The sequence below is a fragment of the Erythrolamprus reginae genome, chromosome Z (assembly GCF_031021105.1).
Source record: "Erythrolamprus reginae isolate rEryReg1 chromosome Z, rEryReg1.hap1, whole genome shotgun sequence".
In the NCBI taxonomy this organism is placed as follows: domain Eukaryota; kingdom Metazoa; phylum Chordata; class Lepidosauria; order Squamata; family Dipsadidae; genus Erythrolamprus; species Erythrolamprus reginae.
The window spans coordinates 51,765,542-51,793,106 of record NC_091963.1 but is presented as its reverse complement, the minus strand read 5'-3'; the positions used below and the strand labels follow the sequence as shown (position 1 = coordinate 51,793,106).

The following is a 27,565-nucleotide window of genomic DNA, read 5'->3' as shown; positions in this document are numbered from 1 at the left end:
ACTTTGTGGTCAGGTGCTTGCTGGGAAATGTAGTTCATGGGAAACACATGTTAAAAGAGATCGAACTTTCGTGCTATGGGCTGGAAACTTTCGCCTAGCCGTTCTCTGCAAGTTATGTTCATTTAAAAGGCATCTAGCCATGGAAATTATCCTAGAAAAGATTCTTCTTAATCACACTTCGGGGTTATTTTAGTTACTAATGATATAATACTTTAGAGATACACTTTCTTGTTTATTTCACACGATCCATGAAATGGGGTTTATTGGAAGGTCTTGACTGAGTTCTTATTTTAAATTAAATTCCAATTTTACTCCAGGATTCGAAGCTCATTGTGTTAAAGAAATTCGAATATAGAATAATTCTTTTAAACTTAAAATCTTTTTTACTTGTTCCTCTTTTGGAAAAAAATAACTTCAAATTTCATTAACTTATGCACTTATTTTTTGTAAATAAAAAAATAATTTTAGAAGCATTTTGCTCGACACTCCAGAAATATGGATAAATCTTAGGTTCTTAGGAGGGTTGTCCTGTAATTTTAAAAATGATTGTCTCTCACTTCAGTTATAAATAGCAATAGCATACTTTTATCTTTAAATAATCTATGAAATGAGAAAAATAACTACCATTCTGCATGGCTTATAGGTTCTGGAGTTCTACCGATAGTTGTCTGAAAGAAGATGGGAAAAGGCTCCAAAGTGTTGGTCTGTGGAATGTGTTCAGTGGGAAAGACTGCTATCTTGAAACAAGTTATATATGGTAATCACACCATTGGTAAGAAATATACCTATTTTTTAATTGTTGCCTAACTAATGTTATAACTGCCACTTTAATAGTTAATAAATTCTGCCAGGTGATAATTGATGTAAAATGATCTATGTACCATGTTTGCATTGGTTAATATAGGTTAATTACATTTTTTCACAAAAGGCAAACTTAAGATCTCAGGAACAGTTAGTAAACTCTTGTATGCATTTTCCTGAACCAAGCTGGCTTGTAGAAAACATAAATAAGTTTTATGTTATATCCCCCAAGAAATGGTTTTGCTCTTTATTTAAAAAAAAAAAAAGGTGAAAAGTGCAACAGAACTATGGAAGATATATTTGTTGCGCTGGCTGAAACAGATCAAGGACTAAAACAACAATTACGTCTGTATGACACCCAAGGACTACAAGAGGAAGATGATTTCCCTAAACATTACTATTCAATGGTGGATGGCTTTGTTCTAGTGTATGCTGTAAATAGTCTGGAATCTTTTGAGAAAGTTAACTGGCTCAAAAAGGAGGTTGACAAGTTTAGAGAAAACAAAGAGGTAAGAATATTTCTTTTATTTTTTTAGTCTATTTGAAGTATTATTTCTATGTCAACTTAAGCACTGAGGAGGCTGGCAGGTTGCCTCCCTCTTTGGGAAACAGCCTCTTCTCTTCTCACAGCTTGCTTGTATCAAGTTTCCAGCACTGAGCAGCAGCTGAAGAAAGAGAGAAAGTCTGGTTTACAATTTCATCCTCCTTTTCCCCATCACAATTCAATTCAATTCAATTTAATTTATTAGATTTGTATGTCACCCCTCTCCGAGGACTTGGAGTGGCTCACAACAGCAAAAGGAATACAATAAAATACAAATCCAATGATAAGAAACTAAATTAAAACCCATAATTTCTAAAAAAACCCAGACAGGTCAGCACAATCACACCATTCACAAATGTTTGAATCAGATGGTAGGGTGGAGGGCGTTAATCCCCCCATGCTTGGCGGCATAAATAGGTCTTAAGCATCTTGCAGAAGGCAAGAAGGGTGGGGGCAAATCAGATCTTTGGGGGAGTTGATTCCAGAGGGCCGGGGCCGCCACAGAGAAGGCTCTTCTCCTAGGTCCCGCCAGACGACATTGTTTAGTCGACGGGACCCGGAGAAGGCCAACTCTGTGGGACCTTATCGGTCACTGGGATTCGTGCAGCAGAAGGCGGTCCCATAGGTATTCTGGCCCGATGCCATGTAGGGCTTTATAGGTCATTACCAACACTTTGAATTGTGACCGTAAACTGATCGGCAGCCAATGCAAGCCGCGGAGTGTTGACGAGACATGGGCATACCTAAGGAGACCCATGATGGCTCATGCGGCCACATTCTGCACGATCTGAAGTTTCCGAATACTTTTCAGAGGTATCCCCATGTAGAGAGCGTTGCAGTAGTCGAACCTCGAGGTGATGAGGGCATGAGTAACTGTGAGCAATGATTCCATGTCCAGATAGGGCTGCAACTGGTGTACCAGGCGAACCTGGGCATACGGACTCCTCGCCACAGCCAAAAAATGGTGTGCTAATGTTAGCTGTGGATCAAGGAGGACGCCCAAGTTGCGGACCCTCTCCAAGGGGCTCAATAATTCTCCCCCCCAGGGTAATGGATGGACAGATGGAATTGTCCTTGGGAGGCAAAACCCACAGTCACTCCGTCTTGTCAGGATTGAGTTTGAGCCTATTGACACCCATCCAGACCACAACAGCCTCCAGGCACTGGAACATCACTTCCACTGGACATGGGGTGTCCCATGGACATGGGGTGGAGATGTACAACTAGGTGTCATCAACGTACTGATGACACCTTACCCCTTGCCCTTGAATGATCTCACCCAGAGGTTTCATGTAGATGTTGAATATTAGGGGTGAGAGGACCGACCTCTGAGGCACTCCACAAGGGAGAACCCTCGAGGTTGATCTGTGGCGCCCCACTAACACCGACTGTGATCGGCCGGAGAGGTAGGAGGAGAACCACTGCAAGACAGTGCCCTCCGCTCCCAACCCCTCCAGCCGTCACAGAAGAATACCATGGTCGATGGTATCGAAAATTGCTGAGATGTCAAGAAGCACCAGGACAGAGGATAAACTCCTGTCCCGGGCCCGCCAGAGATCATCCATCAGCGCGACCAAAGCAGTTTCCATGCTGTAGCTGGGCCTGAATCCTGACTGTTGAGAGCCTAGATAATCAGCTTCTTCCAAGGACCATTGGAACTGGAGCGACACCACCTTCTCAACAACCTTCCCTATAAAGGGAAGGTTGGAGACTGGACGGTAGTTGTTGAGTACGACTGGGTCCAGGCAATGCGTTTTGAGGAGGGGGTGCACAAGTGCCTCCTTGTAGGGAGCCGGGAAGGATTCCCCCTCAGAGAAGCATTGACAATCTTCTGGACCCAGCACTGTGTCACCTCCCTGCTGGCAGAAACCAGCCAGGAGGGACATGGGTCCAGCAAACAGGTGGCGGAACTCACAGCTCCAATGGCCTGGTCCACTTCATCAGGTGTCACCAGGTCAAACTCTTGCCAGACAGATGGACAAAGACGTACCGCAGTCACATCAACTGACTCATTGGTAGTTGACACTGCTACCCAATTGGAGTCAAGGTCCGTCTGGATCCGAGCGATTTTATCAGCGAAAAACTTATTAAAATCATTGGCACTACCCTGCAAGGGCTCTCCAACTCCCCTCTGATTAAGAAGGGAGCGGCTTAACCGGAACAGGGCGGCTGGGCGAGATTCCGCTGATGCAATCAAGGTGGCATGGTACGCGCATCTTGCTGCCTTGAACGCCACTTTGTAAGTCTTAATATGGGCTCTTACAAGTGTTTGATCAGATTCAGACTTACTTTTCCTCCACCGCTTCTCTAGATGTCTCTTCTGGCATTTCAACACCCGGGTTTCCTTGGTAAATCAAGGAGCTCTCCAGGGTCTAGTGCCAAAGAGAGGTTGCAACGGCGCAATCCGGTCAAGACCCCCCAATGCAGCCTTGTTCCAGACCACAGCAAGGGACTCTGCCGAACTGTGAATAAGTGAATCCGGTAAAACCCCAAGCTCCCTCTGAAAGCCCTCTGGGTCCCTCAGGCATCTGGGGCGGAACCAGCTAGTCGGTTCTGCCTCCCTGCGAGGGGGGATTGGAGCCTTGAAGTTGAGCTTCAGCAGAAAATGGTCTGACCATGACAAAGGCAGAACATCTAAGCCCCTTAGTCTCAGACCATCATTCAGCTGCTCCGAGAGAAATATCATGTTGGGTGCATGTCCCCCCTCGTGAGTCGGGCCCTGAACTACTTGCGTCAGGTCCATGGCTGTCATGGTGGCCATGAACTCCTGCGCTAGCCCAGAGGATCCGCTGAGCAACTGCAGATTCATGTCCCCCAGGACAATAAGTCTGGGGAAATCCACCGCCAGCCAGGCCACCTTCTTGAGCAGCACAGGCAGGACTGTTGACACGCAGCTGGGAGGCAGGTACGTGAGCAACAAGCCCAATTGAAACCCTAGGTCCAACTTCACAAGGAGGGACTCACAACCTGCAATCTCAGGAGCAGCGAGTCTGCGTAGGCCACTAGTCTTCTTGGCTATAATAGCCACTCCTCCCCCCCCTTACCTAGGGTTGTGGCTGATGCCATACCTGAAACCCGGCTGGGCATATTTCAGAGAGAGGAACTCCCCCCTCTGGGCCCAGCCAGGTTTCAGTCACACATACCAGGTCAGCCTCCTCATCCAGGATCAAATCTCGGATGAAGAGGGCTTTGTTCACGACTGACCTGGCATTGAGCAGCAGCAGCCTGAGTCCAGGGCCAGAGTTACACTCATCACCAGACCCCCGAGTTGAGTCCATCGGGCCGGAACAAGGGATCGCTTTCAAGCAGCATTCCTCGTTCCCTGTGAATGAACTGCCCATGACTACCGCCATATCTGCCTCTCCCCAGCAGTACTGGAATATTCTGGCCCTCCGCCACCCCAGAGATAGGGTCTCCCAACCCTCCTGCCTCCATAATGCCCAAAATACTGACTTCTCCATTCATCAAAGGGCACTTATTCCTACCATACATATCATCCATCCAATTCCAGTCATCCATCCTTTAAAAACCCCCTAATTACTTAAGACAATTCATAAAAAATAAAAATAAAATAAGTAAAAGAATAAAAATACAAGGATATAGCTAGAGTTGAATAAATTATGCTAAAAATACCTATTTAAAAAGTGCAATGTTGGTGCCAGTTTTCTCCTTCAGAGAGAATGAGTTCTTCAATCTCCAACCCACAAGGCTTTAGCATCTGCAGCAAGAATTGCTTCAGAGGGTCATTGGTTTTGGAAATGGGAAGAAGCTCATCGCCAACATCACCTAAACCAGGCTTCTTTTTCAAACTAGGAGCCAGTGGGGAGGAGCGGATGAGTGGTGAAGCTTTGTCCCCTGTGTTATCAGTGGTACTGGGGGGGCCCTTCCGCAAGTAACTTCAGAGTAGTCCAGGAGCCGTTTGGAGATTTTGGCGGACTCCAGGTAACCCATAAGGAGGCGTGTGGAAGAATTAAAGAAGAAGAAACACAAAAATAACTATTTTCCTGTTGCAGAGCCTGTTTGTTTCTCCTGTCTGAGCCTGCTTGTTCCCACTCCACTGGAAGAAACTAGTTCAGTATTTTGCAGGCCTTGTTGGGAAAGACATGTTTCTTTCTTTTCTTTTTTTGCAATTTTTTTTCCAAACAATCAATCCATATACCTTATATGTTACACTATAGTAAACACATATTATAATTTACATTTTTCAGTCAATAATTTTTATAGATGTATGTATGTATGTGTGTGTGTGTGTGTGTATAATGTATATGTGTATATATGTGCTATCGAAATTGAGAGAAGACCCTTTTGTCTAAATAAAAGAGATGATACCTCCCGCCTGCCAGAGATTTGGAAACCAGCCTTAAACAAAATAAACACTTCATAATAATCAGCATGTCAATCCTTCTAATAATTATGATTTTAGAATTTTATATTTGGAAATCAGCCTTAAACAAAACACCTCAAAAAAATCTCCATATCATTCCTTCTAATAACTATGATTACACCAACCAATCAGATCACTGAAACGTGGTCACCCAATCTATTTGCTACATTCAAAGCAAATCTCCACCCCCACACTACATACTAGGAAGAAATGTCAGTTGCAAACATTCCATTTAAAACAACACAAAGATTGGAACTACAGCCTGAAGATGGTGAATGTGATTTCGCCGAAACGTCGCATAGACATGCAAAACATTACATACATACATACATACATACATACATACATACATACATACATACATACATACATATATATATGAATGAGCCGGGGTGGCGCAGCAGGTAGAGTGCTGTACTGCAGGCCACTGAAGCTGACTTGTAGATCTGAAGGTCAGCGGTTCAAATCTCGTCACCGGCTCAAGGTTGACTCAGCCTTCCATCCTTCTGAGGTAGATAAAATGAGGACCTGGATTGTGCAGGCAATAGCCTACCTCTGTTAAAAAAGTGCTATTGCTAACATGTTGTAAGCCGCCTTGAGTCTAAGGAGAAGGGCGGCATAAAAATTGAATAAATAAATATATGAAGGTCTTGGCATATTTGGGTTTCTTCCCGTATAGGATTCAGAGATTTCTGGCGATGTTTCGACGAGGTCCCACTCGTCATCTTCAGGCTGGTGCTTCTGTCCTTGCTCTAGGGTGAACACATCGAGACCTGAGCTGCCTTCCTATAAATACTGGTGGGTGGGTGTGGTGTGCTGGCTCAGCAGCTGCAAGCTGTGTTGAAACTTCCTGGTGAGTCAGTGGAGTAACTCCTGGGGTCGTTGATGTAATTGATGTATGCTGATTAATTGATGTTTGTGGATTGGGGGGTGATATCCTGAGTAGTTGGAGCCTGCAGGCTACTTAGCTGTTTTGTAATGTGTATCTGGGGTGTTATGTTACCTGTAACGCGCGCAGCGCGCTGGGGCGCGGGGAAAAACCAAGCTCAGCCCAGAGTTTTCCATGCCAGCGCGATGGAGCCGGTGCCCCGTGGGCTGTAAGCCTCACCCGGCTTCTCTGGCTCTGTCGTTTCATGCTGCTTCCCCAGGTGTCCTTGAGGTCAGCAGGCCCCTGTGCCGCGGGGGGGGGGGGGAGCATGCCAGCCTCTTGCCTCCACCGCCTCCTTTTCCACCGCCCTGCTTCCTGAGCCCGTTTACAAGGGGCTGGTGGAAGATCCAATGTCGTTTTTACTCTTTTTTTCCCTACCTTTAGCAAAAGCAACATCAGATCTTCCACCAGCCCCTTGTAAACGGGCTCAGGAAGCAGGGCGGTGGCAAAGGAGGCGGTGGAGGCAAAAGACTTGCACGCCCCCCCTCCCCGCGGCACAGGGGCCCGCTGACCTCAAGGACGCCTGGGGAAGCAGCATGCAACGACAGAGCTGGTCAGGCAGCAGGGGGCCCCTGACGTCAAGACCTGCGATGGCCAGCAAAGCTGCTGACACAAACCACCCAATCGCTGGGAAGGAGTTTCAAAAGCCACCTGAGAGGGTTTAAAGCAGGGCCTGGAAGATTCCCCCCCCCCCGCATTTTGAAAGGGAGAATCCAGCAGTCAAAAGAGATGAGAGCTGATCATTGTGAGTGCTGAGACAATGGGAGGAGTTGTAAAAATTTGGAGAGATGTGTGGGGGGTTGGTAGAGGGAGGACGAAGCTTCGGAGAGGGAGGATGAAAAGGCAGGAGGGGCTGGAGCCAAGCGCCTGGCAAGCATGTCTCTTCTCCGCCCCGTTTCCCTCCAACATGACCGGGTCCCGCCCACCCCCATTTTGGAGCCATTGGAATCTGTTCCGGGACAATCCTTCCTTTATTTCTTTATTGGCCAAGTGTGATTGGATACACAAGGGAGGAGAGATAAACATATGAGAGAGTGAAGGGGAGACAGAGGGAGAGGATGCAGGAATGAGAGAGCCCTGGAAGGAGAGAATGAGAGAGAAAGAAAAGAGAGAAATGGAGGGAGGAAGAAGGAAGAATGAAATGAATGGAGGGAAAGAGGATGGAAGGACCTTTGGGGGGTATTTTTTTCTCTCTCAACATTCAAACAATACAATGTACCATCTAATTTTCCATGAATAAAATGCAGTATTTTCTTAGTAACTAATATCAATCATCCCAAAAGTTGCAAAAGGTTTTTTTTCTAATTTTGTCATCCAGTTACATACATTTTCTTTTAGTTAAATTCTCTCCTTAATGTTCCTTCAAAAAATATTTCTAACTTATTAATCAGTATGCCAGTGCTAAATTCAATTCCATTTATGCATTAATCCAAATCAGTATCACCTACTGCATATCTTATTATAATCAATACTTCTAACTGTATTAAAACAGATCAGCAATTCCTAAATTCATATATCTAAATAGAAAAATAGAAGTTAAAAAAAGAGCAAACAAAACAATACTCCAAGCTTAATCAACCCTTCTCAAACTCCAATTTCTTCAATCTGAGCAGAACTTTGAACCAAACTTTTTTCTTTTTAATTTTTTTTGTATCCCCCTTTAATCCCCTTTTCCACTTTATTCTTTCTATTCTTCCTTCTAGGAAGGAAGGAATTTGTTAGAAAAATAAAGAGGTTATTGGATCAAACTTTGGACACTTGACAAGTTAGTTATGATGGTGGCCATGTCCCAGGGTTATGTGACTTCTTTTGGGATGTTCAAGCAGCTGCAGGGATTCACTTAATGACTGTGGCAAGAAAGGTGGTAAAATGAGGCTCACTTAATAACCGTCTTACTCAGGAGATAGAAGAATTGTCCTCATTGGTTCATTTACTGACCATTTTAGTCGCAACGGACATGAAAAAACTGACATGGCCCTTTTTAACACTTAGCACCTTCGCAGCAGCGGAGGATCAAAACTTTGCTGCCGTTTCATTTTTATGACCGTTGCTGTGTGTCCTGAGGTCACGTGACCCCCTTTTGTTTCTAACCAATCCACGCCCAGACATGGAAATGTACCGCTCAGACATTATACTTTTCTACTCACATCGAAAAAAAATTAGAGGGAAAACTGCTGGGGTGTAACAATTTTTGTTTGGCTGCGAGTTTGTGGTCTGGTCATGTGTTTATGGTGTTTTTTTCAGTTTGCTTTGTGTGCAAGTTAGAGGGGGCTGCAACAGTTGGGAGCACTGCTGTAGTTTGGCTCCTGGGTGGTGGTTGTATTTGATCTGTAGGGTGGGTGTGGGTTTGGGTCTGGTGGAAGTGATTGGTGGTAGTGTCCTGTGTTCTGAGTCCAGTTTCAGTTTGTATGGCTGGGATACGTTTGTTAATGAGGGCTGGTTTCCAGATGTCTGGTAGGCGGGAGGTATCATCACGCTTGTTCATATTGTGAGGATGTTTTTCTATCTCAATGGCTTCCATGAATATTCTTTTGTTGTAGTGTTCTGTTTTGGAAATTAATTTAGTTCACAGCTTGCAGCTGCTGAGCCAGCACACCACACCCACCCACCAGTATTTATAGAGGGAAGGCAGCTCAGGTCTCGCCCTAGAACAAGGACAGAAGAATCAGTCTGAAGATGATGAGTGGGACCTCGTCGAAACGTCAACAAAAATCTCTGAATCCTATACAGGAAGAAACCCGAATATGTCAAGACCTTCATACCTGTACCCGTGAAAATCTACGAAAACAAATATACATACATACATACATACATACATACATACATACGTCACATGTTTTTTTGCTGAATTTGAAAATTAAGGAAGACTAGGATAGATCTATTTCAGCCTTATTTTGGCCTCATCAGCTAGTCATATCCTCCCTGGGGCTTGAACTTGCAACCTTTGCCTTGTAATTCACCTCTAGGCCAGCGTTTCCCAACCGGTGTGCTGCGGCACACTAGTGTGCCGCGAGACACGGCCAAGTGTGCCGCGAAGCTCCTAGGGAAGCTCCAGCTGGGCGGGGCGCTGCCGGTGCCGACCTGGAACTCCCGCTCTCATCTGTCCCCCGGCTCCTGCTCGATGCCGCGGTTTTCGGCGCTCTCCTGCTGGGCCCCAAAGAAGGAGAGCTTCATTCTTTGCGCCTTTTTCTCGCCTTCCTTTTTTGGGGCCCAGCAGGAGAGCGCCAGAAACCGCGGCATCAGGCAGGAGCCGAGGGACAGCTGCGAGTGGGAGCCCCGCCCAGCTGGAGCTTCTCTGGCGTCGGCGGCAAGTGTCCTTTGGGGCCCGGCGGGAGGGCACTGGCGGTGGGAGCAGGGGTGGGTGGTGGCTGCAGCGGCCGCAGGCAGTTGCACAGAGATTGCGGCGGCGAGAGGGAGCTCCAGGCGGCGGCGAGAGGGAGCTCTCTCTCTCTCAGCTGACTACAAGCGGGAGCCCTGACGGTGGCAGTTGGACATGCTGCTGGACACCGTACATGCTGGTGCTGCAGCCCTGGTATATACGGCGTCCAGCAGCACGTCCAGCTGCCGCCGTCAGGGCTCCCGCTTGCAGTCAGCTGAGAGAGAGAGAAAGAAAGAGAGACATAATAAGAGAGGCAGAGAGAGAGAGAGAAAGAGAGACATATAAGAGGCAGAGAGAGAGAGAGAAAGAGAGACATAGCAAGAGAGGCAGAGAAAGAGAGACAGCAAGAGAGGCAGAGAAAGAGAGAGAGAAAGAGAGACATAGCAAGAGAGGCAGAGAGAGAGAAAAAGAAAGAGACATAGCAAGAGAAAAAGAGAGACTTAGCAAGAGAGGCAGAGAGAGAGAAAGAAAGAGAGACATAGCAAGAGAGACAGAGAGAGAGAAAGGGAGAAAAAAAGAGAGATAGCAAGAGAGGCAAAGAGAAAGAAAGAGACATATAGCAAGAGACAGTGAAAGAGAGAGAGAGCAAGAAAGAGAGAAAAAAGCAAGAAAGATAGCAAGAGAGACACAGAGAGAGAGCAAGGGAGAGAGAAAGACATAGAGGAAGGGAAAGAGGGAGAGAGAAAGAGCAAAAAATAGAGGAAGAAAGTAAGAAAGGGATGGAGAGAAAGAAGGGAAGGAAGGAAAAGAGAGAAAGAGGGAGAAATAGAGCGAAAGGGAGGAAGAGAGAGGTTTTTTTGTCCAAACTTTTCTTTAGCCCCCCCCCCCCCGCCCCCCCTTTCAATGTTCCCCATGATTTTGAAAATATGAATAATGTGCTGCAGCTCAAAAAAGGTTGGGAAACACTGCTCTAGGCTACAGTATCCAATTCAGCTCTGTACCAGGGAAGGGTTACATGTTTTTTGCATCGAATCATCCTGGTATATTGAAGGAACATCACAGCTCCTTTTTTGCCTCTCGGCCCAACCCAGGGCCATTTCCAAGACAGTTAATTTATTCATAGTCATCAAACTATATGCTGTATGTGTCACATGTTTTTCTGCTGAATTTTAAAATTAAGGAAGACTAGGATAGATCTATTTCGGCCTTATTCTGGCCTCATCAGCTTCGTGATGCTGCAGTTTTTCTTCTTCCTATCACTAATATATCTGAAGTAGGTTTTATCCCCCTTCTTTACAGATTTTGCAATTTCTTCCTCTTTTGAGGCTTTAGCAGCATATATTATGGTCCCATCGATAATCTGGCCCTAATCCATATAGGGCTTTATAGGTGATAATTGGCAGCCAGTGCAGCTCACAGAGAATAGGTGTTATATGGGTGTACCGAGGTGAACCCATGACAACTCACGTGGCTGCATTCTGGACAATTTGGAATCTCCGAACACTCTTCAAGGGTAGCCCCATGTAGAGCACATTGCAATAATCAAGACAGGAGGTGATGAGGGCCTGAGTGACTGTGTACAGAGCCTCCTGGTCCAAATAGGGCCACAGTTGGTACACAAGGCAAATCTGGTCCAAGGTCCCTCTGCCCATAGCTGAGAGATGATGGTCAAGGTTCAGCTGTGGGTCCAGGAGGACACCCAAGTTGCAGGCCCTATCTGCAGGGGTCAATGTTTCTCCCCCCAGCACAATGGATGCTGAAAATGCCCACACCACTTGGTCTTGTCTGGGTTGAGCTTGAGCCTGTTGACCTCCATCCAGACCCTTACCATTTCGTTGAATTGGCATGGAGTAGAGATGTATAACAGGGTATCATCAGCATACTTATGATACCGCACCCCATGCTGCTGGATAATCTCGCCTAGCGGCTTCATGTAGACATTAAATAGAAAGGGGGAGAGGACAGACCCCTTTCTATTTAATATCTACTTGAAGATACAAGGAGAACCACCATAAAACAGTGCCTCCCACTCCTAATCCCTCCAGCTGTCGCAGAAGGATACCATGGTCAATGGTATTGAAGGCTGTTGAGAGGCAGTTTCCCTCTAAAGTGTGCCATGCGCTGTAGCGCACTAAAAATGAAGCCTGGTGCATGCTTTTCAAAGGCTGCCCAGAGAGGAGGGTGGCGGAGGGGCCCCTCCACCCCCGCCTGCCCCCCCAAGTCTGCCGGGAGCGGCAAAGCGGCGCTTCGCGCTTCCTCCTCCTTCCCTCTTGCTACCTGTTCAACAGTGGTAGTAATGGCCATCTCTTATTCGTCTTCAGCGGCAGAGGGCAGCCCCCAACGTGGCAGCAGGGGAGGAGCCAAAACTGGCATCCTGGGGAAGCGACGCATTTGAAAAACGTGCTGCTTTCTTGGGCGCAGGCCTTGATGTCATTTCAAAGCCCCACAGAGCTGCCTCCTCCTCCTCAGCGGCAGCTCTGTGGGACTTTGAAATGACATCGAGGCCTGCACCCGGTCACTTGCGTCAATGTTGCTGCCAGGGGTGACGGGCCCGGAACCTGTCCCAAGCTTTGCCTCGTCCCCCACCACCTGCCGCCAAAGACGAATAAAAGATGGCCGTTGCTACCACCGTTCAACAGGTAGCAAGAGGAGGCTGAGAGGAAGAGGGAGAAAGAGAAAGAAAGAAAGAAAGCACACAAGAGAGAAAGAAAGCAAGAGAGAGAGAAAGCAAGAGAGAGAGTGAGAGAGAGAGAGAGAAAGAAAGCAAGAGAGAGAAAGAAAGCAGGGGAGAGAGAAAGCAAGCAAGAGTGAGAGTAAGAGAAAGCAAGAGAGAGAGAGAAAGAAAGCAAGAGAGAGAGAGAAATAAAGTAGAGAGAGAAAGAAAGCAAGAGAGAGAGAAAGAAAGCAAGAGAGATGGAGAAATAAAGTAAGACAGAGAGAGAAAGAGAGAGAGAGAGAGAATTATTAACAGTTTTAACAGGTTTTAAAAATAAAAAGGGTGAATTTGGTCCTTTCCTCTAGAGTAGGATTGTCAAACTTACCATGTCACGGTGGCATCACATGACATATCAGAACTTTTTTTTGCTCTTTTCTAAACCAGGTATGGGCATGGCCAGGGTATGACACATTCTACCCACGGGCCCCAAGTTTGACAGCCCTGCTCTAGAGAGTTGCATCTGACATCATTTTCAGAATAGAAGACAAGGTGCTCTTTTTTTCTTTTCCATATGTTAATAATTTTAATTTTACTTTGGTTTCTGTATTTTTCTATGTTGCTCATTGTGGCTATTAAGAATGCCCAGTTAGTTAAAAAGTAATTTGTTTCTTGCAACAAATAATTTGGTGGCTTTGCTGAAAATATGACCAGAATTGTGGTTGAGGAGTCCTAGTCTCTGGACTGGGGCTCTGGATGGAAGGTGCCTGAGAAGGAAAACATTGAGGTTCCATCCAGGGGCCCTGTGCCATGGATGTCAATTGCTTGGTCTGGTATTGGGAAGTTTTGGTTAGGTTGACTCCCTTGTTGTAGGCCTGCAGCTATTTCCTGGGAGATAATCATTTTTAAATGATCAGACAGTTCTTGGGGGAACCCCGCGGAATAAAGGTTGCAATAGGAATAAAGGTTTCCTCAAGTAATGGCCTTGACCTCAGAGGAGGAATATGGCCCTCTGTTCCTACTGCAGACAATTGGTCTTTGAATCAGTGCTGATAGTACTAGCTGTTATCAATATTCCCAGATGAATCTGGACAGTGACTGAGACCCCTCTGCTGCAGTGCAAAATGATGTGCCAGGGACCTCGGCTTGTTGGCTTGGAGCTGGGTCAGAAATCAAGCTCCCCTCCGCTGTATTGTGGGAGTGGCAGGGACCTTGGCTCTTGAAATAGCCGGAGAGATGGCTAACTAGCAGACCGGATAGCCACCCTGATCACTTTCCTGCAATCTTCAAAGATGTCCCTTTTTCTTGTAGCTTTGAAGAGAATCTAGGAATTAATGGTGCTGTGAAGCCACTTGTTTTAAAAACTTCTCTACTGGCTGCAGACTGAGCTAAACTGGGAGGTCAACAAGCAAGGGAGGCGTCACCAAAAATGATGACAGGCTTAGTCTCCAGGCAGAAGAGCAGAGTAACACCCATTCTTAGATTCTCTCCTCAGCACAATGGAGAATTTAGCAATCCTTTTTTGTCTCTATCACTATTAAAATAACAAGATTTGCTAGATTACATGCAAATCCCTAATCAAAGTCTCTCAGCCAGATAATAGTGAGGGGTCCTTTCTACAACCACTGAAAGAAGCTGTTGTGTGACCCCTCCTCAAGAAACCATCCCTGGATCCAGCCGAGTTAAAAAACTTTACACCAGTTTCCAACCTACCCTTCTTGGATAAGGTTGTAGAGAAGGTGGTTGTGCTCCAACTCCGGCGGTCCTTGAATGAAGCCGATTATCTTGACGCTTTTCAGTCTGGTTTCAGGACTGTTCACGGCACAGAAACTACTTTGGTCGCACTGATGGATGATCTTTGGCGGACCTGGGTTAAGGGTTATTCCTCTATTCTGGTGTTTCTTGACCTCTCGGCAGCCTTCAATACCATCGACCATGGTATCCTTCTTCAATGTCTTGAGGGGTTGGAAGTGGAGGACACCGTTCTACTATGGTTCTCCTCTTACCTCGCTAGTCATTCCCAATCAGTGTTAGTGGGGGGACAGAGGTCCACCCCTAAGCCCCCTACTTTGTGGGGTGCCCCGATGTCAGCCCTCTCCCCTCTACTATTTAACATTTACATGAAACCACTAGGTGAGATCATCCAAAGGCAAGGGGTGCAGTATCATCAGTATGCTGATGATATCCAATTATACATCTCCACCCCATGCCAATTTTTTGAAGCAGTTGATGTAATGTGCCAGTGCCTGGAAGCTGTAAGGATCTGGATGGGAGTAAACAGGCTCAAGGTCAACCCTGACAAGACCAGGTAGCTCTGGGCATTTCTTCCAAAGGACCATTCTATCTGTCCATCAGTTGTTCTGGGGGGGAATTTAACCCCCTTCAGATAGGGTCCACAACTTGGGTGTCCTCCTAGATCCACAGCTGAACCTTGACCACCATCTCTCAGCCATGGCCAGAAGGAACTTTACCTGGGTTTGACTGGTATACCAGTTGAGGCCCTTCTGAACCAGGAGGCTCACTCAGGCCCTCATTATCTCCCGTCTATATTATTGCAATGTGCTCTACATGGGGCTACCCTTGAAGAGTGTTAAGACCACAGATAGTCTAGAATGCAGCCACACGAGCTGTCATAGGTGTTCCTCGATAAACCCATATAACACCAACACCCCATGCACTGCTCTGGTTACTAATTGGTCTCCGGTCACAATTCAAGGTGTTGGTTATTACCTATAAAGCTCTACATGGCTTAGGACCAATTTATTTACAAGACTGTCTTCTGCCATATACTTCCCAGAGACCAATCAGTCACAGGGACTTGACCTCTCCCAGGTCCTGTTGACTAAACAATGCAAGTTGATGGACCCACGAGGAAGAGCATTCTCTGTGGATGTCCCAATGTTATGGAACCAATCAGTCCCTGATGTCTGCACTGCTCCCACCCTACTATCTTTCTGAAAGGCTGTGAAGACTTGGCTTTGCAGCCAGGCCTGGGGGTTATGAACATAACATCGTATCATATCCAACTGCAACTGTTCTACATGTATGTGGATTCGATTGGATAATTCATTATGTTTTATTATAGGTTTTAATGTTCTTATTACTAATTATTTGACTTTTTATTGTATGTACTATTGATTGTTGTAAGCCACCCTGAGTCCTGTTGGGATTTGGCCACATAGAAGTCAATTAAATTAAATTAAATTAAATATGAGTCCAGTGAATAGGTGCTACAGGTAAATCTCAACTTACAACCATTCATTTAGGCCATGCATAGTTATAACAGCATTGAAAACTTTGACTTACTTGCACATACAACTGTTCTTGCACATACAACTGTTCTTGCACATACAACTATTGCAGCATCTTCAGTTACATGATCAAAACGCAAGTGTTTGGCAGTTGGAATATATTTATCAAGTGATTGTCATTTGTGACCTACGCAGCTGGCTGCTGACAAGCAAAGTCAATGGGGAAGCCAGATTCACTTAACAACTACATAACTCGCCAATTATGCTTGGTCATCTGTGGCAAATAATACTGTAAAATCTTAACCCTTTCACTTAGCAATGGAAATTTTGATCCCAATTGTGATTATAAATCCAGGACTTATGAATATGTATTGCTGTAATAAAGGCATAAATTACAGACAAGAGGGGATTGTAATAGAGTACAGCATCATATACCAAAGAAATTTTCTATTCAAAGAAGATGGTATAGACAATATGCGCTAAAATTTAACAGCAGCCACCCAATTATTCAATCTTCATTTTGAGTGAAAATATCACTCCATTCTCAACATCTCTAAAAAGTTGGGAAATATTGTACATGAGCCAGCATTCAAAATCTGCATGTCTTGTGGAAAGAGAAGTATCTGAAGCACTCGGGAGTTCTTTAATAGAATCTCATTATTACAGCATTTCCATCTAATGCTGCAATAAGTTCTCTCACCATATTGGTAGAAGTTTTTAATCTCCTCTTTATTATTTTCATAAATAAGGTGGTGAGCATATCTAATATTCTTAAGGGAGAGTATGTGGCTCAAAATCACCTAATCTGCTTTTGTGCTCTGGAGGGGATTAGAATTCAAAATAGTTTTTAGTCTAATACAATTACTAAACCAAACTGGTCTTTTTGTCTAGTTAACATATTTCTAAAGGCAACCAAAATACATGTTGGAAGTATTGGCAGCAAACATTCTACAAAACTAGAACTTTAGAATCACATTCTAAAAAGGAACAGAATGTAATAAGTCTATTCACTTAGGTTCGTCATGTGTGCGCTAGATTTGGAACTGTGTGTTTGAATAATCATCTACCGATTTATAGCATCTTTCCTTTGGAGAGAAAAAGAAACAATATTTATGACTGGTATTTATATGACAATAACTGATTGCCGTTTACTTGCAATCAGTTATTGTCAGAATTAAGTTGCACAGCAATGGGCTAGGACTGAGGCTGTGAAATTATGGGAAGTGACAATAAAAGATAGAAGGACAATGATGGAGCCCTTTGTGGTATATGCAAACAAACTTTACCCATCACAACAAGTCAAAATTTCTTTCTCCTGTGGGTTTTCTCAAATGATGGCCTATAAAACGGAAGTACAGTGATACCTTGCCTTACGAACTTAATTGGTTCCGGGAGGAGGTTCGTAAGGTGAAAAGTTCGTAAGACGAAACAATGTTTTCCATAGGAATCAATGGAAAACCGATTAATGCGTGCAAGCCCAAAATTTACCCCTTTTTCAAGCCAAAGCGCCCCTTTTTGCGCTGGTGAGATTCCCCTGAAGCTCCCCTCCATGGGAAACCCCACCTCCGGACGTCCGCATTTTTGCGATGTTGTAGGGAAATCCCAGGAGGGGAATCCCAGGATCGCAAAACCGGTCGCTCCGCTGGCAATGGAAGTCCGGAGGTGGGGTTTCATAGCGAGGGAAGCCTTAGCAAAATCGCAGCATCACAAAACCATGGAAGTCCTCGAAACCCCACCTCTGGACTTCCGTGTTTTTGCGATGCTGCGATTTCGCTGAGACTTCCCTTGCTGGGAAACCCCACCTCCGGACTTCCGTTGCCAATGAAGCGCCCGTTTTTGCGATCCTGGGATTCCCCTCCTGGGATTTCCCTACAGCATCGAAAAACGCGCAAGTCCAGAGGTGGGGTTTCCCATGGAGGGGAGACTCAGGGAAATCCCAGGATTGCAAAAATGGGTGCTTCGCTTGCAACGCGGCATCCCAGTGGCAGCGGCAAGTTCATAAGGGGAAAAAAGTTCGTAAGAAGAGGCAAAAAAATTCTTAACCCCGGGTTCGTATCTCAAAAAGTTCGTATGATGAGGGGTTCGTATAACAAGGTATCACTGTATTAGTTTATGTAGTCATTCCGGAGCATAGAAGTTAGGTCTACTTCTGTTGGATCGGGTAGGGGAACTAGCATCTTTTCTCTACGGCAATACTTAATATTGCAGTTCAGCATATCTTCTCTCTCTGCAGTATCCAAATATAATCATGGTCCAAATAAATATATTCAAATTAATGATACCAAGTTAATCATTTGAAAACTCTTCAATCTAATGGAATTGTTTTACATGTAATTAAGCCTAGCTCCAACTGTTTTTAAAAGCAGTGTTTTTCAAGGATCTTGAAGTTGGGCCCACTTCTAAATTTTGTTCAATAGTAATAGGGCCATCATTTTAGAATATCTTTTATTGCTTTTATAGTAATTGTTCTATTGTTTTATTCTGATCAGAGGAACATAAATAGATGTTACCTTGTTTATAGGAACAAATGGTTTTAACAACAACATATGGAGATGTAAATGTAAATACTTATTTAAATAAAATTTATTTAAATGTAAATAACAGTAATAAAATACAGGAAATGGAGTCAGTGAGATTTTGGTGATTACCAAGTCAATTTTAATGCATCTACTTTAAATGTATCTATTCAATTACTAGATTTTAAAATTGAAAAAATATATAACATTACAGAAGTCAATCAAGGAGCTAAAGAATTATTTATTTAGCCCATGGATCTATTTGAATTTTGCATGGTCAATTTGGAATGATAGCAGCTGTCTAAAATGCAGGGAAGAGTGTATTCCAGTCTCTTTCCCCCTCCCAATAATGTGATTATTCTATATTTGGAAACTGGTACAAAATAGGTTTTACGTCACTGAGCTTATTTCCTGTTTTGATTGTTTTATTCCTTCTTTGCAGTGTCCAGTTATTGTTTTAGGTAATAAAACTGACCTTTTGGACGAAAGACAAGTACAGAATGAAGTTGCACAGCAATGGGCTAGGACTGAGGCTGTGAAATTATGGGAAGTGACAGTAAAGGATAGAAGGACAATGATGGAGCCCTTTGTGGTGTTAGCAAGCAAACTTTACCAATCTCAGAACAAGTCAAAATTTTCTTTCTCCCATTGGAGAGTCAAATGCAATAAGGAAGATTACTGAATGCTCTTATGCCTCCACTGGGTCAAGAATCTGCTGTAACTTTTGAATTTCCAAAGTTGTTCATTTCTAGAGCAACTAAAGCAGCTCTCACACATCAGGATGAGAATGACATCTGAAATCACTTCATAAAAACACTGAAATGATCATAGTTCTCTGTATTCAATTATATTTTCGTGGAATGCACATTGGAGAATGCTCGAGTGCAGGGGGAAAAAAACTTTTTCTAAAGGGAGCATTCTAAAGTCATTGAGAGTATTGCCACGTCACTTGGCATTTCAGAAAAGAAATGAAAGAATAAGGTAAAAAAGTTGTTTATTTTGATAACTTTTTTCATTGTGCTATGAGAATAACTTATGGGTCATTCTTTGTCAAGTGGACCAATTTTCAGAATCTTCCCCACTTGACCACCTTCAATTTCAATGAAACTTTGCACATATATTCCTTGTGGTATAAAACAAAGGTGTGCAAACTTTTAGGTCCATATTCAAAACATTCATGGTTCCAGAGTCCTTTAAGTACAGAGTCATAAAATGTCATGTGAGCTCTGCAAAGCTTTTTGCCACGTTTGAGGAGCTCTAGAATGGAAACTAGTAGTTAATATAAGGGGAAAGCTTGGTGGATCAGCACAATGTATAGGGCCAAACATACTGAAAAAGTTTCAAGATTTGTATTTTCACAATTTTTATTACAATGCTGAATGATGCAAAACCAGAAAGTAGGTAATAATTGTTGGAGTGAAATTTCTCATATGTACAGTACAGAAATTGATCAAAGTTTCTTTTATTTCCATCCAGGAATAAAATACTTTAATGCCTAATGTGATATATTTTAAGCACATTTTTCTAATTTAAATGCAGCTTCCAAGAATGTAACAAAAATAGCATGGATGACATATCTAGATGAAATTATAGATTGAAATACAGATTCTGACTCCATTCTATTTATATTGCACATTTAAATGACTCATCTATTTATATATTGTACTCACAACCGGTCCTTCAGTGCATTTTACTGAAGGACAGTGTTTATAGCATCATAACAAGCATAATTAATATGTGAATTTTATATAACTATTAATTCTGGGCCACTAGTGAATTATTGTGCTTTAATTAATATTGATTGAAAGCTGAATTGAATTATGTTCATTTCAAATAATATTTTGAGCACTATTAAAAGAGAAAATTAACTTTTTTGATAGAGATATTAAAAATGTTAGCATTTTAGTATAAATGGATGCCTCCCCCCCCTTGCAAAAGAAAAAAACCTATTCCCATTCTCCTTCCAAATATGTCAAGCAATAATGGCCTGAAACCACAAATAAATTGCTCTATTGTTAAACTGCTAGGGAAACTCCAATCTTTTGATAAAAGTCACTTGCAAAAAAATCAACAGATCATTGGAAAGGTATGTAAGTCTGCCCTCTGGGCCAGGATTTAATTTCATAATCCATTAAAATCTTCCTATTTAACTTTTTTGTTATGTTACCTGAAAAGTATTTCTTATTTTTTATATGATTCTTTTATCAGGAATAAATTATATTGTCCATTATATCAAGGGTCCCTAACCCCCAGATTGTGGACCAGTACTGAACCAGGATGCACAAGCAGTGGGAGAGTGAGTGAAACAACTTCTGCACATACATGGGATCTAGGTTGCGCATATGGACCTCCCCCCCCCCTCTGTCCCCAGATGACAATTTTCTTCCAAAACCAGTCCCTAGAGCCAAAAGAGTTGGGGACCGCTTTGTTAAACGCAGCCAACATAGATGTATTCCAAACAGAAGGTATATCAATAGGGGGTTTGTACATATTTTTATTAGCACAATAACAAATGCAGACTTAGGTAGTCCACAACATACAACCAAACCACTGAGTGAGTCCTATTCCATGCCTTACAATTAAACAGCTTAAGGTATTTCACTACAGGTTGCTCCAAGTTCAGTTAAAACCTTCATTCTCACAAAGGTGACTTGGCATAGAAAAATGAATCTGTGAACTATTTTCCCTCTGCTAGGTGAGACAACAATCTAGCCTTACCCCCTATATTTGAAGTTAATGAAAGGGTAGTCTTGTAAAAAGATGTGTTAAATACAAAACTCTCCCACCTCCCCTGGGGGAAAATATTTGCAATTTTTTAAAAACAAATAAAACCAAGCTAAAAGAAAATCAAGTTGTAAGCTTTCTTGCAAGTAATTTTACACAGATGCCAAATATATGCATCCATAAATTAAGCTGTTTTATTTATTTTTTATCTATAACAACCAAACATCTTTTCCCATCCTCATCCAATTGTCAGGTTAGATTACATTCTTCTTGGAACTATAGCAGAGCTACTATTGCTGAACTAATAACAGTCTTAAAATATGCTATTCCCATTCTGTCTACTGTAGAAAGATACCTTAAGTAACAACAACAAAATCTCAGGAAATAAAAGATTGAATAAATTCTGTTATAGAAATACCCTACTCTTTTTCAGTTTCTCCCCTTTCCTGTCCCACCCCTTCAAAATCATAAGCAGCTCTTTCTGTCACAGATGATTTAACACAAAGGTCTGACAAAAATCCAATTTATGTTGCATATCTCTTGGTCCACTGTCTGGCCATTCTGTCGTGCTCTGCTCTGTTAGTCATATACTGAGTTGCAATACTTCCAACAAGGGGATCAGCTGCAAAATAAAACAAATTCCAGCTAATTATTGATGTTAGGGGATGAGAGAATACATATCAGATATGATAAGGATTCTTGGAACATTGTGTTAATGAAAAATATTTGTGTGGCTTTACAATTTTGGAATTTACGTACATTTTCTATTCAGGCCAAGAATGAGAAGGGGAAATTGTGATCCTCTAGATATTGATAAAGTGATAAAGTTCCAACCTTTATTTTTTTAGACTTCACAGTGCTTTTCCAACAATAGCCATGATTGCTGAAACTGTTGGCAATCGTTAACAACACTGTATCTCTGTTAGTTCCATGCACATCAAAGACTATAATAATGGGTCTTGCTGGACAACTGGTGTTTCCGTAGATACTGCATATTTCTATCAATCCCTTAAAATAGGTCTCGCAATAACAAACTCTCCTGGATATAATGATGACTTTCACAAAGCAATCAAAGTCTGTAATCCATCAGTCACTAAACACCATCAATGGGGACATTCCACTTCTTATTGATTTTGTGGAAATGCTAAGTTTACTTTTCTATCAGTGGATTTTGTTTTGTAAGTCATGTCAATGTGATGTAATGTACATGATATTCTAACCAATAGCAATTCTGTTTTGAATTTTTTTTTAAAAAAATGTTGCTTTTTTTAAAGACAGTACAGATAATCCTTATTTAGGGACCAAAGTTATTATTATTATTATAATTTATTAGATTTGTATGCCACCCCTCTCCGAAGACTCGGAGCGGCTCACAACAATAGCCATACAATATACAAAGTACAAATCCAATATAAGTTAAAAGCAATTTAAAACTCCTAAATATTAAAAAATGATCATTACTACACAATCATACCATTCTCATATATTACAGTCAGAAAAAGGTGGTGCTGGGGGGGACAAGATAGTTATTCCCCCCATGCCTGGCGACAAGATAGGTCTTCAACATCTTGCGGAAGGCGGGAAGAGTAGGGGCAGCTTGAATCTCGGGGGAGGAGTTTATTCCAGAGGGCCGGGGCCGCCACAGAGAAGGTTCTTCCCCTGGGTCCCGCCAAATGGCATTGTTTAGTTGATGGGACCCGGAGAAGGCCAACTCTGTGGGACCTGATTGGCTGCTGGGATTCGTGCAGCAGAAGGCAATCCCGGAGATATTCTGGTCCGATGCCATGTAGGGCTTTATAGGTCATTACCAGCACTTTAAATTGTGACCGGAAACTGATGAATAGATGAATAAGGGGACATGATTACTCCCCATAGTTGTGGCTGTTATAGCATTGTTGTGGTCATGTGATCATGACTTAGGTTGCTTGGTAGCCAGCTTGCAACTGTGACAGTCAGCATCCTACAGTCACATCATTGCCATTTGCAATATTCACTCCTGACTTCTGACAAGCAAAATCAATGGGGAAGTTAGCAGAAGGTTGCAAATGGCAATGATAACGTGCTGCAATTGTGTGTGATTCACCTAACAATGGCAACTGAGACTGCCACAACTGCCATTATAAGTTGGTATGGTCATACGATGTACTTTACAACTATGGAGCTGTCCATTCAGATTACTGAAGGACAACTTGCATAGTATTTAGACACATTTGATTGGATTTTCCTTGTGTATTATGTTTTGGAGATGGGCCCTTAGCAAGAAGCAGCTAGAATAATGCAAGAAAACTTAGGGTTAACAGTCTGGACAGGGAAAAGAAGGCTGTCCAGTGAATGACTTTTGCAGTGATAATAAAGAAACCTATGGAAAGTAATTATAGTGCAGAAATGTATGTGCTAATATTTCTGCTCCATCACTTCTAGTTAAAAGAAAATATTTCCAATTCTATACAAAAAGTATGATTTGCTTGGTGCTAGAAATGGCCTGTTACCCTCGCTAGATCAATAAATTCAAATTTAAATGCCCAAAATAATGTAATGCTAGAAGGGAGTCACTCTTCTTGAAGATATTCTTGAATTAGTTATCAGAAATCAATATAAAAACTCCCCATGGCTTTACTATAATCCTCTTTGATATATAAGGGGCCAGAAAATGGGGCCAAGATTCAATCTCTGTGATAGATCCTGTTCTCTGTCTCCCATCCCTTATTTTGACCCAACTTACCAGGATTACAGTCTGTGAGAAGTGAGCAAATTGAAAGAAGAACTTTGGAAATAGTTAATGCTGGACTCCAGTTGTCCTTTAATATGTCCAGACAGATCACTCCTTGACTATTAATGTTGCAATGATAGATTCTTGTTCGAAAGGTAACCTATATGAGAAGAGTTTTTAAAAAATAAGGAAATTGTGTTTATGCTCATTTTTTTAGATAGGCCCCAAGCATTTCCTACAATGGATATAAAATACTGAATTTGTCTAAACCCATTTATATAGTTTCCAGTTTTTGATAAATTACTAATCTAGCATCAGACAACTTTCAATTATTTCTCATTCTACCACAGATTTTTACAAATAACTTTTCTCTTTTAATTCCAAAACACTAAACCCCACTTACTAATTTCATTACTTGAAGGCTTTTCTAGGGTTTACAATAATGTTGAAAAATTCTCAGATGTTAAATTAGTCATCATTAAAATTCAATTTTGTTGCATTTAATTTTCACTAAAAAGGGATTAACATTAACTTTATTTCTACATTAATTCAATAGATATTTTTGAATTTGATACAAATAATGCAAAATCTCACTTTCCAGTGGTCAGAAGGCTTAATATATTTTACCAGTTTACCTTTTGTAGCAACTTCTGAATTTGCCCCATTTTGGTACTTTTTGAGTTTAGCTAGATTAAGGGGCAAAATGCTAGTCTTAAAACTCTCAGTAGTTTAAAACATCCATTTCAGTTCTTACAATAATTTTAAAAAATGGATCCAGCATTGCCTACTTTTGCAGTGTGGTGCCTAATGTGTTGAACAATAGCCAATGTTGCCCCTGAGCTGACAGAAGATATGTGTATTTGCCACTGATAATGAGGAAACGAGCCGCCCCGAGTCTGCGGAGAGGGGCGGCATACAAATCTAAATAAATAAATAAATAAATAAATAAATAAATAAATTCTCACACATTCATCTTATTTATTTATTAATTGGACTTTTATGTCACACCTCTCCAAGAACTCGGGGCAGCTTACAACATATAATAAAATAATGTATAACATTCCCAATCAACTTTCTCTCAGCACATTTATCGGCCAGAGGGCAAGAATCTAATAGCCCCAAGCCTGGTGGAATAAATGAGTCTTAAGACTTTTGCAGAAGGCAAAGAGGGTGGGGGCAGTACAAATCTCCGGGGGAAGTTGATTCCAGAGGGCCTGGGACCCCACAGAGAAGGCTCTTCCCCTAGGAGCCACCAACTGACATTGTCTAGTTGACGGGACCTGGAGAAGGCCAACTCTATGGGACCTGACCGGTCGCTGGGATTCGTGCAGCAGAAGGCGGTCCCTTAGGTATTCTGGCCCAATGCCATGTAGGGCTTTATATGTCATAACCAACACTTTGAATTGCGTTTGGAAACCAATTAGCAGGCAATACAGTCTGCGGAGTGTTGAAGAGATATGTACATATCTGGGCAAGCCCATGACTGCTCGTGCGGCTGCATTCTGCACAATTTGCAGTTTCCGAATGCTTTTCAGAGGTATCCACATGTAGAGAGCAATTGCAGTAGTCAAACCTTGAGATGATAAGGACATGAGTGACTGTGAGTAAAGACTCCCTGTCCAAATAGGACCGCACCAGGCAAATCTGGGCAAACGCCCCCCTCGCCACAGCTCAAAAAGATGAGCTGTGGATCGAGGAGGACACCAAAGTTGCGAACCCTCTCTGAGGGGGTCAGAAGTCCCCCCAAAGGGTGATGGATGGACAAATGGAAGTGTCTTTGGGAGGCAGCACCCAAAGCCAATCTGTCTTGTCAGTATTGAGTTTGAGCCTGTTAGCAATTACAGTGATCCCCCGAGTTTCGCGATCTCGATCATTGCGAAACGCTATATCGCGATTTTTCCACCCGATGACGTCACTCCCTTCCTTTCTCATCTTTCTTTCTCTCTCTCTTTATCTTGCTTCTTCCTCTCTCACACTCTCTTCCTCCCTCTCTCATCTCTTTCTTTCCTTCTCTCTCTTTCTCTATCTCTCCCCCTCTTGCTCTCGAGCGGCGGGCGGCACCCAGGGAAGGTTCCTTCGGCCGCCCACCAGCTGATCTGCTCGGCAGCGGCAGCAGCGAGGAGCCGAAGATGGGCAACGGGGAAACCCCATCTTCGGCTTCTCGCTGCTGCCGCGCTGCAAGCGAGCGGCAAACGAGCGGCAAGCGAGCAGCCGGGCGGGCGGGCGAACGGGCAAGCAGCAAGCGATCTTGGGGTTTCCCCTTTGCCTGGGCGGCAGGGAAACCCCATCTTCAGCTCCTCGCTGCTGCCGCGCTGCAAGCGAGCGGCAAGCGAGCAGCCGGGCGGGCGGGCGAACGGGCAAGCGGCAAGCGATCTTGGAGTTTCCCCTTTGCCTGGGCGGCGCCCAATAGCTGATCTGCTCCGCAGCGCGGCAGCAGCGAGGAGCCAAAGATGGGGTTTCCCCGTTGCCTGGGCAACGGGGAAACCCCATCTTCGGCTCCTCGCTGCTGCCGCGCTGCGGAGCAGATCAGCTGTTGGGCGGCCGAAGGGGTCTTCCCCGCCGCCCACACGCAAACTCCACCATCTGCGCATGTGCGGCCATGGAAAAAGGGGCGCGCATGCGCAGATGGTGTTTTTACTTCCGCGCCGCTACATCGCGAGAAATCGATTATTGCGAGGGGTCTTGGAACGGAACCCTTGCGATAATCGGGGGATCACTGTAGTTGATTATATTGCTCAATTGATTGTATAAACTTACTTTGGCTATTTCTTATTTTCCTAGAGATGAATCTGAATGATACAGCAAATAATGTAATTATATTTTAGGCTTGAATTTCAAAATGTATTCTAAAAAATTATTACTTCCTTTTCAACTAGCCATTATCAAAGGGACAAAGGCAAACCAACTCTGAGCATTTTAATTGATGGTGAAGAACTGCCATTCTATGTCTGTTGTTTGCATTACATGAGAATTACACTGCTTTCAAGGGTGACAAAATTTATTGCAGCATTTAAAAATAGCTAATTTTCTTCACCACTTTAATCAGGATACTTAGGCAACATCTGCTTTCTAAAAATAGATACTTTGTTAAGGTAGAAATAATAATCTTTTCTACAAGTACTGATTAAGAGAATACTTCTTGTTGCATTTCTGATACACAGTGCTTTAGATTTGCTATCAATTTAAATGCATTCTTCCTCTAGGGACCAAATGGCAAACAATTTTAGGCCAAATATTCTTCAGGATACATAGGTATAGATTCTTATGAATAATGTTGCACTGACTTTAATGTATTCAGCACATACCCATAGTGTCAGGTGGTGGGATTGGGAAACAAGAGAGGAAGGTAGGAAAAGTTATGCAGGATGAAGATTCCCCCCCCCCCCCCATGATCAAATTATATGCTTGTGATCAGTGGACAACAATAGAAATTTAACAAACTCTTTACATTCACAAACCACTGTGAAAAAAATATTTTAAGGATTTGAAGTGCAATTAAAACATGCCACTATCAGCTTCCCTTGTAAAGAAAGGGCGGGTCAGTTACTTGTTTGTTTGTTCATTGTCAGCAATTCACTTTTCATCTGGGCAAGACAGCCATTAAAAATCCAGCTTAAAAGCACCCCCCCCCCACCTCTTCCCAATTCTATGGTGATAAGAACAGAATCAGACAATCTACTTGATTGGCTCCAAATGGAATCCCCAAGCCCACTGATAAAACTATGCTTTCTAGGC

At 43.1% G+C, this 27,565-nt stretch overlaps 2 protein-coding genes across 10 annotated transcripts in view; one reads left to right on the top strand and one right to left on the bottom strand.

Annotated features, from left to right (window-relative positions):
• Window positions 1-42: 42 nt before the first annotated feature.
• NKIRAS1 (NFKB inhibitor interacting Ras like 1) lies at window positions 43-20,570 on the top strand. 6 transcript variants are annotated; one of them, XM_070727868.1, is made up of 5 exons: window positions 61-270; window positions 644-772; window positions 1,069-1,310; window positions 13,077-13,181; window positions 18,839-18,921. In XM_070727868.1, the coding sequence occupies exons 2-4, from the start codon at window positions 679-681 to the stop codon at window positions 13,140-13,142; spliced, it is 402 nt and encodes a 133-aa protein (XP_070583969.1). In that variant the 5' UTR covers window positions 61-270; window positions 644-678; the 3' UTR covers window positions 13,143-13,181; window positions 18,839-18,921. The 6 variants fall into 6 exon arrangements, with proteins under 6 accessions (XP_070583966.1, XP_070583969.1, XP_070583965.1 ...); XM_070727865.1 differs by lacking the exon at window positions 13,077-13,181 and having other exon boundaries at window positions 43-112; window positions 18,839-20,570; XM_070727864.1 differs by lacking the exon at window positions 13,077-13,181 and having other exon boundaries at window positions 61-183; window positions 18,839-20,570.
• A 300-nt stretch (window positions 20,571-20,870) lies between these two features.
• UBE2E1 (ubiquitin conjugating enzyme E2 E1) overlaps window positions 20,871-27,565 on the bottom strand; it is a 78,843-nt gene continuing 72,148 nt past the window's right edge. For all 4 annotated transcript variants that reach the window (XM_070727862.1, XM_070727860.1, XM_070727859.1 and 1 more), the window contains exons 5-6: window positions 23,843-23,990; window positions 20,871-21,742 (exon numbers count right to left, since the gene is read on the bottom strand). In XM_070727862.1, the coding sequence (XP_070583963.1) occupies window positions 21,645-21,742; window positions 23,843-23,990 (246 nt within the window). In that variant the 3' untranslated portion in view covers window positions 20,871-21,644. The remainder of the gene's footprint in view (window positions 21,743-23,842; window positions 23,991-27,565) is intronic.